A 16488-nucleotide genomic window follows, 5' to 3' on the forward strand; every position below is an offset into this window, starting at 1 on the left:
ATGTCATGACACTGCTTTGATCTGTTGAAACATCAAATTATACACAAATATGAATTCCAACTTTTAAAAGCAAACACAGCAATCTTCACAAGTATATGCTTGGGCTATTCTACGTGGATTGAATCTTGAACATGATGGTGTTGATGTACATTGACCACTTTGTTGTTTACAAAACCATAAGGGTGTGGGATGGATGCGTTACATGAATGCATTAACATGACTTTTGTAAACCAAAATCAGGCCTTATTTATCTGTCGTATATACATAATGAAACAGAGAAAGCCTCGCTTAAATATATGGGCATGAAAGTGGAATGTCATATTAAAATGTTCCCATAATTTAAAAAAATACAGCATATTTTAGGGTGAATCATTTGGTTGCATAGGACTATGGGTAACATGCTTATAGCTAATTCTCCCACTTTTCCCTACTAAAAATTTATGATCGATAGGTCCACTCGAATCAAAGTGATTTCCTTGACAACGATACTTTAGAAAAATATATGGGCATAAAAGTCAAATGTCATATAAAAGTTATTGAAAAAAAAAGAAGCATATTTTGGGTAATATGTTTCTTCCGACTAAGGGTAATATGGTAATACCCACTTCTCCCACCTTTGGGTACTAGACATTTAAGATCAATTGGTCAACTATGTGCTTAGGTAAGTTATTTTCCGAATAACGACATTTAGAAAAACAATCCCCATGTACACTAGTCCAATAAGAAGACATATTTTATTTTTAATATCATAAAAAATTTGAATACTCCAAAAATTGATATTTATTTATAATTATTACAATTTGCAAAATTCAAGATTATAAAGGCATATTTCACAAATAATATTCTAACGGAAACTCTTATCATATCTAAATGAGAAGAACTAACGGTGATTGGAATTAGTTTATTCCAAAAAATAGCCTATTTATTCTAAATTATGGTGACCGTACATTTGAACCCATGTGTATATCCGCCGGTTCAATCTATATGTGGTGCTAAAACCCATGGGTTAGGGTTAGTATGGGTTCAAATAACCGCAAAACAAAAAAGATTCCATAGGTGCAATAGGTGCAACTTTCGTGGGTTCAAATGTACGTGGGTTCAAATGTACGGGAACCTTAATTATGAATCAATTCAGTCCGTTGAAAAATATACAACTTTTTTTAGCATTTTGATCAGATAATAATTATTTATTTTCAAATATTAACAATTTTCTCTCACCTTCCAAAATATGCTTTTGAATTAGTAAATCTCTTTCGGGCCTGTCTAGCATTTTCTTGTTGAGAAAATCACCAGTCCTCGCTCTCTCCAACTTTTGGATTTGTTCGAAGTACGCTGCTGGACTTTTCAATGCTGAAAGTAAATTAATATATGATATTTTTAGGACTCTACATGTAATCTTGAGAGAGAAGGCTTGTCTAAGTATGGGAATATTATAAAATTTGTTTTTGAAAACTCTTATGTTCAGCATAAGATGTTCAAAATAAATATAGCATTCCATAAAAAAAATTTGTTGAACAATTTCAATTCATAGAACCGAGTTGCAAATTGAAATATAATTTCAAAGAAACCGGAAATCGGTTGGTAGTAACGTACACTAGACTTGAGAATATCAATTGCATGGATATAAAAAACAGGAAATTGCAGAAAAGTGCCAGCCATGAAAGTATTAAAATTCAATGGAAATGTTTCCAAATTAAATCATGACTATAAACATAGCTGAAATGCATTTGAAACGATGACATAGTTCATCCTGTACAGGTTAGCAACACACGAAAAAAACACGAAATTTTTGACAATTAATTTTGTCTATTTGCCACAAGTTAAAAGTTAAGTTTCACTAATTTTTTTTTCTAATGTGAAGATAACTACAAACTTTTAGAAAGTACTAATTTAATATTGACAGTGACATGCCTTGTGGTCATGGTTACATTTCCGAGTGCAACATATACCAGACATTAGTCATTCAGGTTGTTTTATATTACTGTCCAATTATAGCAATTTATAAAGGTTAATTGTCATGCATACCTTTCAATTTTTGGATGAATTATGGGTATAAGATATTTTATAACAGCAAACGAAATTGCAGTCATTCCTTGAGGCAATGAAATGAAATTTTTATAAGCTCGCTCATAACAAAATAGGAGAAGAAATTAATTCACTATGATAAAGTTATCAGCTAGATGGAATTTGAATTAAAAACAATTGAGTGGTGAAACAGCCTGCTGTAGTTGAATGAATGTGGAATCAGCGTTCATCATATAATATTTCAACAACACTTTCTATGCGCCCTTTTCACACTCTACCCACTCTAAACAGACACTGTAAGAGCAGTCATTCACATATGTAAAGGGTTACTCTATTTGGAAAGACGAGGAATCTTTTCCCAACACCAAAAATTGAAGATGGTGAAGCAGGCCCCTGGTCCAAAAACTTTGCCCACCTAGGCGGGCCATGTAAGTGTGACGTTAAAAGTTACATTTATGAACAATATTTACAGTGTTAGAAAAGCAAAAGTGGAAAACGGGCTGGATTTGGCAGGCGGGCCATAGCTTGCCCATGTCAGTGTTAAAGGTATACCTACTACTATAGGATTAAAAAATGATTATATTGACTTTTATCACATTTAATAAAAGAGTCGGCTGAACTGGAAAATGTGAACATTGTATTCGTTATCTTGAATATCTGTAGTATGGTTTGTCAATAACACCTGTGTGAACATGGAGTCTTTTCTCCATAAGACTACCTTATCAGATACCGAGATAAAAGTTTGTTTTTGTAAGAGATCAATCAACATCATAGCTTTAAAGTTGAAGATGGTGTTGAGTTGATGGTTGAGGTAAAGTTGATTGGTGAGATTGTGGTAGTATACGGTTTTTTAGTTGGTCTGAGGTACAGACATTTCATGTTATTAATTATGACAAAGCAATGAATAAACACGTTAATTTATATTTAGCCTTATGAATAATGATGGGAAAATTAGAACCACAGATATAAGTCGAGCTCATTTCAGATGTGGTAAGAAAAATTATCGCATTCACGAAAATAATAGGTAACTAACATGACATTTGTGTTAGTGCGCAGCGGGACTATTGAATAGGATAAAATGCAATATGTTGTGGATGAAGTGAAAAATAAAGTTGGAGTCGCAATACAATTTAACCTACGTGAAATATTTCGATTTAACCAATTGAATACACATTAACTGTATTTATGACTTTATTTAACATAATAAAAGAATTCAATTGACAGCACTAATATTGAGGTTGTCTAGGGTCAGAGTCATATCATTCCTAGAAAAGCACAACAAAATACAACTTAGGCCATTGAGTCAACTTTTTCGGGCTTATGAAATTGTGTAAAAATAATTGAATTGCCCTTTTACATGACCTGTGAATTGAAATAGACTCGAGATCTGAACTCAAACCAATTGCAAAAATAAAACTTGTCTTGAATCAAATTTGTTTCTAGTGAGACTATCACAGACTAAATACATGGCACAACAGGTACCTTTCATAAGCGAATTAGTCAATGATGACACATTGTTTATTCAAAAACTTATCTCTTTCTATTATCAGAAGTAAAATCAACTAACACCGTTGTGTGTAAACATCATATCAATCAATTTAGAGTCAATGAACTCAAAAACAACAATTCCAACTTACATATACAGGGTAAAATATGAATTTCAATTCATCAACTTGATAGGTAGAATGCTCAGAGCTAAGCCTTGTAACTGCTACCAACACATGAGAAACGCATTAACATGATATGGGGCCACCCAGGTAATAAGTCAGATATAAAATAGGTTTTACATTTCTGATAGCTTCAATTAAAGAACGCTATTGAAAAATACTTCAAATTGAAACTTTGATTTTGATACAAGGTTTTCAGTTATAGCAGAAATTTACAGTAAGAAAAAATATTGAAAAAAGGGCATTTTGGAGTGACCACCCAACGAGTCTATATAATTGAAAAATATAAATGAGGCTTCAAAAGTTTCCGTTTCATCAGAATAAAACCAGATTTTGGTTTATGCAGAATTGTGGTATTTATTTTCTTTAAAATATAAATTTTTACATTGAAATAAGGAGTGAAAATAAAGATGTAAAATTGTGTTTAATTTATTCCTGCATGCAAATTTTTTTTTCTGAAATATTGTGAGGTCGAAAAAAGATATCACCACAGAAAAAAACAAAATGATTTTTTTTTTTATCTTTTATCATTACGGACCAGTGGCTGTACATGTTTGATTTTAGTTAGTGAATTATCATAACTCTTTGAACAGATCAGAAAACTAAATGCCAAGTATGATAGGTAGAGGTCTTAATATCATACTGAAACGTAAAAAAAAGTACTTCGAGCACAAAAAAGGATAATTGCAAGCAATATGCCACATCACATTTAGGACAAAATTTTCCCCTAGTAGTTAGTCATGAGAAAATTATCCCCTATTGTGCTGTTTGCAAACGTTTTAAAATAGACAAAAAGCAGAGCTTGAAGACTTTTATTAGTCAATATAAAAATTTTAACACAAAAAAGGCTGATGTAACCTATCTCTATGTAATTTTTTTCTTGGCTGTAAATCGAGATTGAATCGCAGTACAGATAATTGTTTGTTCTCCTTGGTTGTTAGTCATGAAAAATTATCTTTCATTGTGATGTTTGCAAACATGTTGATGAAAGAGACAACAAGCAGAGTTTTAAGACTTCTATTAGTCAATATAAAAATTTTAACACAAAAAATGTAGCCCCCCCCCCCCCCACACACACACACTACAGAAATATTGCGATGTGTTGGTAGAGAATGGTCATGAATGCACCCAAGCAAATATTTTCAAATATGACAATTTGTTTTATTATGTTTTTGCAGTCCTATCTTGCAAATACTTTATGATAAAAAAATCATAGATCCAATAGATTTGATATTCATTCCTTTATCGGAGTATACTCTCTGTCCAGAACTTTGGGAAGTGTGATAGTAATGAACTGAAAATAGCCACGAAGAATGCTTAAAGCACAACTTTTGTCACGTCGTGAAAAACTTGAAAGTAGTTTATGTCATAACATGGCATATTATGGCATTTAAAAGTTCAAAACCCAAGTCAAAACATACTTCCCATTAAAAATAATGATGAGATTGATGCGATAAATAGTTACCCTTAAATATCTTAAAAATATTATTAACGTAAAGGGAAGAAATTGGAAATTTTTATACCTATGCTGACTTTATTTAGCAATTTTTCGATTGAGATTTAATTTCGATAAATTTTTTAATATACCTTTACAATAGGTGGTTTTCCAATTTTGAAATAAAAATAGTTATTCATCGATGTCCCAATTTACCTAACACTAAATATAACCTAACATACACATCATCCATCTATTTATTTTGACATAACATTCTACTGCTGTATGTCATAATATATGTAAAGGAACCCACAACATGAGTCAAAGTCACGCCTGTCCATCACAAATCAAAGTTTACGGGATGCAACCGCAAAGAAGTTAAGAGTCATTGGCGCTTAATAAACCAAAGCATTAAATATGTGTGAATTGATTTAATACTTTTAGGTGAGTGAACACGTACCAGTTCTTTTGGCAAAACCTTCTAATTTAAATTCTGTACGCTTTACAACTTAATTAAGATTTTGTTTGCTCACCTGATATAAATAATCAGTTTTTCTTTATCAGTTTTTATCCATTATGTTATTGTTATTCATGCTGATAATGGAGTCAGAATAAATTAATTTTAATAAATATTTGTGAGAATTCTGTAACACCAAATGTTGCATAGGCATAGTTACTTATAGACTACAATGACGACGCGAAGAGTGGGCATTGACAATTTAAAAAAGAAACTAGAGAATAATATACAATCAAAGGTGGAGCATAGAACCATTGCGCATTATGTTTAAAAAGAGGAAATTTTGTTCATTTTCATATAAACTGAATTTTAGAATACAGTCTCAATTCAGTTAGACTATGGTGTCTTTCTCATTGAATTTCGAATGAATACTTGTTAAGGCCACACAGGAAATCTTGCTTATTTTATTTTTGGTCGGTCTGCTTATCCCCCATTTGTAATGTTTGTATCAAACTTGTCCTGTTTGTCCCATACTTTAAATTGGACCATCTACGGTTGCTCTACCGCTTTTTTTGATGTTGATAATGTCCGGTTATATTTAGCTCACATTTGATAAAGCAAAATTCAAATCATGACATGATAACCGGAAATCTTACACTGGGTAAGCATCTACATTGAACACAATCCTCCATCAAACATCACCATTAGTCAGTACATATTTCAAATAAAGTAATGCCTGATGCATATTTGCTTATATTATGCTAGGATTCACTTGATAGATATTGAATAAACCAACTTCACAGTTTACACCAAAATTCCCAACACAAATGTCTATCAGATTAGAGACAAAACAAAATTGAAAATGCTCTATAAGATATTCTTGAATATATTAGAAAAGAAATTTGATGATTTTCCACCTTTGCTGTCAAAATTTGAATTCTTTCCAATAAAAACTATTACCATGGAAACGAGACAAATTATTTGCTCCGACCAACATTGAATAGGCGTCATATCAACTGCTATTTACAGGTGTGTGATGTGCAACAATAAATTTCTATAACTCAGAGGTTCTTGACATCTCATTGGTTACATGTAACTCAAAAATGAGTCTCCTTAACTTTCATATCTTGGCTTTGAGTAATTTCTATGCACCATAATAAATTTATATAGTTCCAGTCGCTCTCTAATTTGAAAAAGAGTCTCCTTTACCTCTGAGTGAGTGCATCTGACATTGCTTTGAATAAATTCTCTTGAAAGAGTCAAGTTTTCTGAAACTGAAATTACAAAAATCTCAAAAACTTACGTGGAATGATTCCTTGATCTGCCAGCACTTTTCTTGTTCTTCTTTGTTGAAGACGAAGCGCCAGTGCTGAAAAGGAAGAATATTCATAAATAACATAACAAGAGGTATATTGTTAAAAATCAAGAAATACAATGATTCCTAAGCCAATAGTATACTTGCTCGTTATGAATTTGAATCGTTGTATATACTATATCTGTCATTTGCAGTTTATTTTCATAGAGTAGAGTAAATAATAATGATAATGTGAAGCAAAAGCGACCAAAATTTGAATTTGCTATAATTATATCAACAGTCGAAACATTTGATTTGCTTTCGAACTGAAGTATTTTCACACTCATTGCCTTGTGCAGAATGAATGATATATATGAATAAATGAGTTTTAATAAGGAGTCTTCAATAAAAAAACACCCTAGTAAAGTCTGTTTATTTCTGAAAACACAACAAACTTAATCGATGAAAAAAAAATTAAAAAATCTGGATAACTAATCAGACGACTGATGAAGCAAAGTGTGACAGTACATATGTACGAGACTTTCTGTAAATTACAATGTTGGTTCTCCAACCTCAATGAGGGACAAAATACCTGTATATTAACCAAATAATAGATTTCTCTTTCAATATAGTGCAAGTATACAATACATGTTGAAGGCAAACTAAACAAAAATCTTTTCAAAAAATTAGTGTTAAACAATGCAGTTGTGTTGCAATATAATAGACAATGACATGATGTAGCATGCACTACAGTATCGGAATGAGTAATATCACGACAAATAATGTAATGCGTTGTTGCGAGTCTCACATATGCAGAATATTATTCATCTTTACATACAGACCCATAATTAGTGTGTAATTTTTAAATTAAATAGTAATCGTTATAAAATAAGGGCATTTGGAGAACATATACGGTAAGTTGATCACGATTATCTAACTTATATTCTTATTTTGTGTAAGGTATAGTATGCAAAATGTAGAAAAATTAAAGCTTTACACTGAAAATTGTGAAAACACTCATCCTGTGCAGATGAGGTCACACCAATGGATAGTTCAAACTTGAAAGCCTGATTTTAGCATAAATTTTGGTTAAAAAAAGTGCTACCTTTGCACATGTATATACAGAACGTACCTGTATCTATTCAACCTAAAATGTCTGACATATGTACAACAACATGTTGTTACGATTCAGTTATACAGGCAAATTCATCATTTTCATTACACAAATTTAAAAAAAATTTGCATAGTTCAAATAAAAAAAATGATAAAATGACTACCTGGCTTCTGTTTAAGCAATTCTAATCCACTTTGCACTAATGAATGTTTCTTCAGTAACGAATTAATCAAATTACTTAAAGCTGTTACATCAACCTTGGGTTTAACCTCAATAGGGCTAGGAGGGGGGCAAGGAAGCTTAGTTGGGGTCTCGGGGGAGCTAGGAGCCTTCGGGCTGCCAAGCTGATCACTGCTAGGGGACGTCGGGCATAAAAATCCACTGACTACATCCTCTGAGGTTTCACTCATCGGACTTGGCTGGCTTGAACACTCAGATTCTGAGCTGGAACAATTACTCCCAGTGCTAGATGAACGCCCAAGTTTTCGAGTACTTTCTGTTTCGTCGCTTTCAGATTGTCGTTTGAGACTGATGTGACAATTCTGCAATGCGATTGGTCTCTGGAATTCTACTTCCCCAGGCATTTTATCTCCCGATCGTTCTCCATGAAATTTCCAGACTTTTTGTCCATATGTATAACACATAAATGTCCCACTACTGCAATTGACAATGCTTTTTTGATTCATCTTCGAATCTATTTGGTTGTATTAACATGCAGTTATCCAAAACCTATTCTCTCTTATTTACAAATATGTATGTCTATATATCACAGAAAGCATAATATTGGATTAAGCGAATAATATACCTTATGCCTATTTAGTAGTGGGTGTGATTGTGTACGCCACACTCAAATCAAAAAATTCAACTAATCCAAAACACATGTACATCATAGCAGATTCTCATAACATTGCATTCGCATTATGTAAGAGGTGCAGAATGTCCCGAATTTTTTTCTAAACATCCCTCCTGGTAGACAAAACTAACCAGTTAAAAGATAATATCTCTACCTTTTTAACATAACTCAAGTCTCGCCTAGGACTGAGTTTTTTGTAACAATGCTGTACAACAAAGTAATGCAACTTCTGATTCCATATCAGCACTGCCTGCTCTGAGATTAAAGAATTCTGTGTTAAAATTTCTTAGGAATAATAATATATTTGGTCTTATTACAAGATATCTGTAACCACATGTTATCTATGCAATGTTAATAACATGTTTGCCATTCCAATATGTAATTAAATGCCACATTTTTTAATAATGACGCATGAGTATCTCATATATATTCGTAAGAGAAGGAATTTATATAATTCTGAATTAAATGGCATTTTCAAGTATTTCAACTACCCGTAGGTTTAAATGCAAATCAAAGTTCGAAGTATTCGAGATATTGTATATAAATGGAGGTTTTTTACGTAAAGATAATTTACTATGGCAGGAAAATAAGGTCATACAATTCTATTTTTTATATAGTACAATACAAATGGATTACGCCCTAACCCTAACTTGGTGCACACACTACGGGAGTACCAATATTAAACTCAAGGTATAACAGGATTTCACTACAACACTGTTCAACAACTTTGAAATTTGGTTCAAATAAAGTCCTCATTATGACTGCGCAATAGCCTTTCACTGGCCCTGAATATAAAATACATTCACAACATCCCCCTCATTATCGATGAATAAACTTTCATTTACATTCACAACAAATTGCTAAAAATAAAACTCAAAATAGTCGACTATGCAATATGACATAATAATCCATATTTAACAAGTACTGCTTTCTTTCTAAATATAAAAAACGCCCAATTTTATTGAAACACGCCTACATTTACAAAAAATTCAGTGACCAATGGCAGCTGTGTTTTTAGTCAAACATTTCATATCCCATTTTAAAATTTTTGAGTATTCTACGAAAAACATGCCCACATCTACCAACAACCTAAAAACCACTATCAGGTCAAAACAATACTCAATAATATCGGAGCAAAGTTAAGTAAAAACGTTAAACATCACCGCGTTTCCGGATCAAGAACAAAACTTGAAGTTATCGTCAGACGAATCACAATTCCATTCGATCAAGTGACGCTGTGGTTGCAGGCTTAATTAAACAAACAAAAGCTTTATGCTTTACCAAGCAAGGGGCATGTATTTTATGCTCGATTTATCCAACGCATGTACTTGTTTTTACATAAACGCGCCACTTCTATCAATTGTACTACTTTCTTCACACGTACTAGTTAAATGACAGTAATTGGCAGTTGTAGTTTGTTTGTAATTACATTGAAAAAATACAGACCAAGACAGCGAAAGAGTAATGACTAGCGTAGCGTATTCATACTCTCGTCTGCGGAAATAGAAATGCATTTCTCAATTTTTTTTATATCTAAAGCAGAAATCTTTATGAACCGTCCATCAAACCAATGTCATATATGTTTTATACGTGATTTAATAAGTGAAAAGGGTACTGAATTTGGCACGCTATTTTTCTGCTATTCTCTTAAGCACCCCGCCCCCAATCAAGAAAAAATTCTAGACGACTCAAGTGGATTCCGCCGCTACCTAAGACGACTTCTTTCAAGCTATTCTTAGACATGCCAAAGACTCACTAAGTTTAATATCATCTTATGAAGAAACGCTCTCTGTTATTTAGTCACATTTCTAGACTGAAATTTATAGTCACAAGTCTCACCAATGGGCTCCATACGAAAGATTAAATATACAGTTTTCAGGCGGCCAATAATTTACTAATGAATGTCCAAATTACTTGGTAACGGAACAAAACAAAATCAATTATATTCAAAGACTTTTTTCTGAAAGACCTCTCAAAATCGAATATCAACACTAGCGCACTTTTAAAAAGTCCATTTTACAAGAAATAGTGATTTTATTGAAATTTAAACGTAAAATATGACACATGTTACAATTCAACTGTCAGAATCAGATACAATGACTACGAGTTTAAAACGCGAATTACCAGACTGGACTGCAGACCGAAATCATTCGGAAAATAACGGATATACTTTATACTCTGCTAGAAGCAAATACGGAAATAGCATCATGAAAATAATTTCCATACATAAGCGCGAGAGGTAACATTATTTTCTTTTAACTTTTTTTTTGTTACAGTCCGTCTTTGAAGTCAGCCTAGAAAGAGCCGTATTTCGGTATATTGTCATCGCCCTAATATTTATATTTTTGTCTATCAATAAACTCTATTACGTACTGGTATTAAAATCAATCATTTTATATATTGCGACTATCGCCTTACTATCCAACGCCAGCCCTATATACTTCCAACTTTCCAATAAAAGTCTGCAAACTCCCCGTTCATTAGACATGACCAACTGTCATCATGTCGTCTGGTTCAATCTATTAGAAAATTAAGTTTGGAAAAAATTCAAACACTTTTCGAAAGTTTAAAATCAAATGAATTAATTAGATTCGAGAGAATTGATCTCGAGTAAAAAGTCTAGTGTTGAAAGTGATCTAGCCAGCCTACTATAATCTCATTGACGAACAAAAATTTAAAAAAAATGTGCTTTCTCATTTATCATTACTACAATTGTCACAAGTCCAATTTAGATGGTGATTAACAATACTTTTAACGATTTTGAAACGGCAACAAAAACTTTTAGAAAAATAATTTGACTATATAAATTTATAACTTATTAGGTTAACGATTTTGGCCGTCGAAGGCATTTTACACACAGCACAAGCTAAGGTATTACACTAGTTAATGTTGCGGTGTACGTAAAAAAATATACTAGACCACAGTATTTTATTCTGTGACTACAATACATAATAGAGCTTATACTGTCATTCACGAATAACATTAAATAATACAGACTAGCAAATTCGAAACGACAAAATCAGTAACGTAACTTAAAAACCTTGACATTCTAACTTCGAAAAATTGAACATTGGTAACCTATATAACTAACAACTAACCGCTGGACCGGTAACTTAAACGAGACAACGCGGCGTCAGAACGCATTTTGAAACGGAAGGAAGTTCTGTCATCGACCTCTCTCTCTCTCAGTTGATATTAAAAACCTATGACACATACGTGCAATGGGTTGCAAATGATATAATAAGTTAAAATTAAAAGAAAATTGACTGTAATTTTTCAGTAACTCTTTAGTAAGAATTCTGTAACTCACCCCTATCAAACACATACTACTCATCAATACCTAACCTAAGCTCGAATTATATGAGAAGCACACATGACCTAAAATTAAAATTAAATCGTATAACAAATTGATTTTATATATAACATGAAATTAACAATTAATTTTACGTTTTTTGGAAAACAAATACGAGGACAAAACAGATAATTCGGAGATATTCCAGGGAATAGTATGACACATACTTGATTATAACATATTTTTCGAATGCTTACAATGACGTCACCTACCACGTCATATGAAATACCGGAAACGTACAAATTGAATTTAAAAAATGTTCACCACTAGAGGTACTATTAGAGTTATATTTATTACAAAAATATAATTAAAAAATAAAATTGCTCGGCAAAATTCCAGTTTGTTTTCTGTGGAAATGTGACAATGCGAAACTAAACACCACGCCACTGGTATTTCCGATTCCAAAGTATGTAATAATGTATTTGAAAACTGGAATTCAAACGCTCAGTTATTGCAATATGGAGTGTCAAGATGGTCTCAACTCTTTGACCGTTCAAATTTCCAAATTTTAGCGGTAAAGTTTGGAAATGAAATTGATTTTACAGTTCCGCCTTTTTTGACATGTAATAAAATGAAATAACTAATCATCGAACTAAACTAGGAAAATATACAATAAAAATTGCATATTTCACCATTTAACTCAAGGTGACGTTATATTATACCACACTATTCTAAAATAAAAAAATCATTATGAAAATCATTCCAATGCCATTTTAAGACAACCTGACGTTTCGTCTGCCTTGAATTACACTAAACAAATGATTGTAAAAAATTTTGCCATTAAAATTTACGATCACGCGCCAGTTCTAAATCAAAGACAAAGTAGGCCTTGAAGAAATCAATTCGGAAATGCCTGTTACAATGCAGACAATAGTCGGTCTATTCTAAGGAGAAAATAGCAAAGATAGTCAAAAACCGCAAAACCCAAATTGTCTTTGCGAAGGGCACTTGAGGTCGGAAACGTATGACGTCAGAAATTGTTTATGGACAAGATTTGAAGAGGTTAATTTTTCGAATGATTCAAAAACGATAAAAGGGTAAAGGACGGCGATTTCTTTTGAATAGATATATCGCCCCAACAGCCGCCAGAACGGCCTCCTCTGCGCCAAAAATAATAAATTGTTAATGAATTGGAAAATCAGAGATAAATTTAGTAGTTTAGATTATTTGGACCATTTGCAAGTCGTTCATATCTAAAATCAAATCTTATTATTGTTGGGACATGCGCATGCGATTTCTGTAAAATAACGTAAAATATCGGAATTAGCAATGAACGACTTCTCGCGTACAAGCATGTCATGAAAAATTCAATAAAAATCTAAAATCCAAAACGTTAAATAAAATTCTTTAACTGCACATACAAAAATATAATAAAAGAAATTTCATTTTTTAACTAGGTTGGGGACGTAAAACAATTTAGCTTGAAGTTGAAACATACATCGAAATTAAGGATATTATTGTGGATATACCCATGATTGAAATTTTCTTTTTTGCGAATTGTATTACAACATTACCTTGCAAAGTAAACATTGTAATAATCAGAAATTGACATCTAATGGGAGAGTAAAGAATATTTCGAGAAGAATCACCATGAAGAGTATTAAGATTAATAGACTTATTAGAAGTATTCAGATAGTCATGCCGCCTAGTTCCGAGAGTGAAGTATGTGTACCAATATGGAGGTAACTAATTTTGTTCGCCTACTTTACATCAAGTTGTGTAAAGGGAAACCTACGGGCAGGGGGTATATTCACTTGGCTAACACAGATAGTCGCCGAACTCGATAATAAAACTAAAATAAGAAAAATCGGAATAAAATTATGGCCTAACTCTAACCTGGTACACACACTACGGGAGTACCGAACATTCTACCTTGCGAGAGTTCCGAGCTGACCGCGGATTCTTTGCAAAGCTGCAAGTAAAATCCGATTTCGCCTCATCCACAAAAATGTAGCGTCAATAGGTCAACTTCAAGTATAAGACAAATAATAAGATTAGGAGGATTAAAATCTTTGCACATGAGCTCTCGCATAAAGATAAAACACACCTTCGGTTACCATAGCAACTATTTATTGACGTCAGCCGATTTATACTTGAAAATTGTAATTTACCATCAAGAATAAAACTTGCAAGTTTATCAAGTTGCGTTGTGTGGCGTGGAAAGATGAATCACGTCGCGCCAGAAAAAAAAATCATAACTAACGGTCAAAAATTTACAGTCATAGACTCATTATTGAAACAGCGTCTGTTGAAATTTGCAACGACTAATATAAGAGTTGGACCTCTTACTAAACCTAGTAGCTACTCAATTAAAAATGTATGCTTGGACACGGCCTTGTTCGGATTGATAGTCGTATAAATTAAAAACCCTGCCCGGATTGGATGCAGTAAACCCGAAATGCCCGTTATATCAGGGTAGCAATATCTGCCTGGTGGTAAATTCGCATAACAAAACATAGGACCGCAACTTGAAAAATAGCGTCGGAAGTGCGACAATGCTGCTTGCTAGTTACCGTATAATCAAAACAATGTTTAAAATTTGCGTTTAATTTTACTTATCAATCTACCAGACTAATAATACACTATACTACATCTTACTACGTCACAGGTCAAGCAGGTGTCTTTTCGACGATTCTCGACGTGAGCCAAATTCCTAATGATAAGTCAGATAGGTTTAATTACAGAGATAAATGGGAAGTTTTTCAATATTTTTTGATCGATTTGACATTTTATGCTAGGAACACGATAAGACGTGATAGCTCATAATGTTGGATTGATATTTTCGACATTTATTCTTACATGAAAACGGATAGAACACCAACATAAAATCATGATTTTGATTTTCGATTACATTTAAACGCTTTGAAACAGATTATGGACAAGCACCCACGTGAATTTCAAGAAGTAAAATTGAAAAATATTGTATCCCGTAAACATAACGCGATGCCGATGGAATATCTTTTCAAATTTTCCCAGCCACCTGCATTCAAATTATAGTCTTGTTATTGCCGTATTACATACACGTATCGAATCACTATTCGGTAAATGTCACATAATAGCGATATTTGCAATATTGTGAAACAACAAGCTATATTATCGGATTAAGGAAATATTTGAAACATAAGTGCAAGCAATTTGTTACAAGGGTGAAGTAATTACTGTTTATGCCAACAGATATATTATTATAAACAAGCGGTGGTTACGTAAAGTATGGCACACTTATTATATTTCGATCCTTGTTTTCTGCGTCATCGGTTTGATTAACATTAAATAACGAGTTCGTGACCACAAAAAACAAGAATCTCGTTTCTGTTTATAATAAGTTATACAGATGTTTCGATTTAGATCCTACATTTTTATCATTTTGAACTATCACAAAAAGTCGAAAAGGATTGCTATGTTCAGCCGAGAAGTTTATAACACATTAGAATTAACTTTAACTCTTAGTAGAGGTTACGCGAGACTAACTCCCAATCCTTCGATGCGCTAGTGGATCCGCATGAGTATAATGCAAACTTCTTGTCTGAGGAAGTCTGATTTTGGTCAGACGAAACGTTACAGAAATACATTTGTGTTAGTAATAAAGGACTCTTGAATTGAATAAAATTAACTTAGATAACATTTACAGTTTTTACTGATCTCAATATTTCAGCTTTCCAAATCTAACGTTTGTACCACTTATTATCGGTGTGCAAATTTCGAAAAAGATTTTACACGCTTATATTATAATATATTTTCTATTACCACAATTTCAATAAACTCAAATTGACCAAACTCCTGCTAAACAACGAACAAACGAGTTAATGCATGTTAATTTTTCGCTGAAACTCGACTCAAATTCACAGAATATACTTCTGTATACAATGTAAAACTGATTCTCAAAGCCCTGCAATTTTAGCCAGTTCATTCGGCATTAACTCTATACATGCTAATTCATCTACAGTCGATCAGATTTATCTAACGCCACATGCAAGCTATAATACCTTTACTGGACGATTTAAGCAGAGGTGCATGACCTGGCTCGCCTATCGTGTTGCCTACGGCAAAATCCTATTATAAGCCACAATAAAAGGTGCTTTATTTATGGGCTACAAATAGTGTCAGTATCTGCATATAGAAACCTGAGCATAAGGGACTAAGTGAGTATTAAATACTTCTAAAAAAAGCGGTAAATTAGACTTGATTCCACATTTATAGTAAAATCAAACGTTTTCTCAAACTTGTAAATGTAAATAATATATTGTTCCCCAAGTATTCTTGCATACACGTTTCCTTGTTATGATTATATATG

General features: G+C 32.7%; 1 protein-coding gene across 4 annotated transcripts in view; it reads right to left on the bottom strand.

Annotated features, from left to right (window-relative positions):
• LOC120340792 (uncharacterized) overlaps positions 1–16488 on the bottom strand; it is a 60653-nt gene that overhangs the window by 15548 nt on the left and 28617 nt on the right. For 3 of the 4 annotated variants that reach the window (XM_039409158.2, XM_039409157.2, XM_039409159.2), the window contains 2 exons: positions 6888–6953; positions 1219–1350 (listed from right to left, as the gene is read on the bottom strand). In XM_039409158.2, coding sequence (XP_039265092.2) covers positions 1219–1350; positions 6888–6953 — 198 coding nt within the window. Of the gene's footprint in view, positions 1–1218; positions 1351–6887; positions 6954–8155; positions 8782–16488 lie in introns of those variants that run through there. The other variant, XM_039409156.2, reaches the window with a different exon arrangement.

The sequence above is a fragment of the Styela clava genome, chromosome 14 (genome assembly GCF_964204865.1).
Source record: "Styela clava chromosome 14, kaStyClav1.hap1.2, whole genome shotgun sequence".
Taxonomy (NCBI): domain Eukaryota; kingdom Metazoa; phylum Chordata; class Ascidiacea; order Stolidobranchia; family Styelidae; genus Styela; species Styela clava.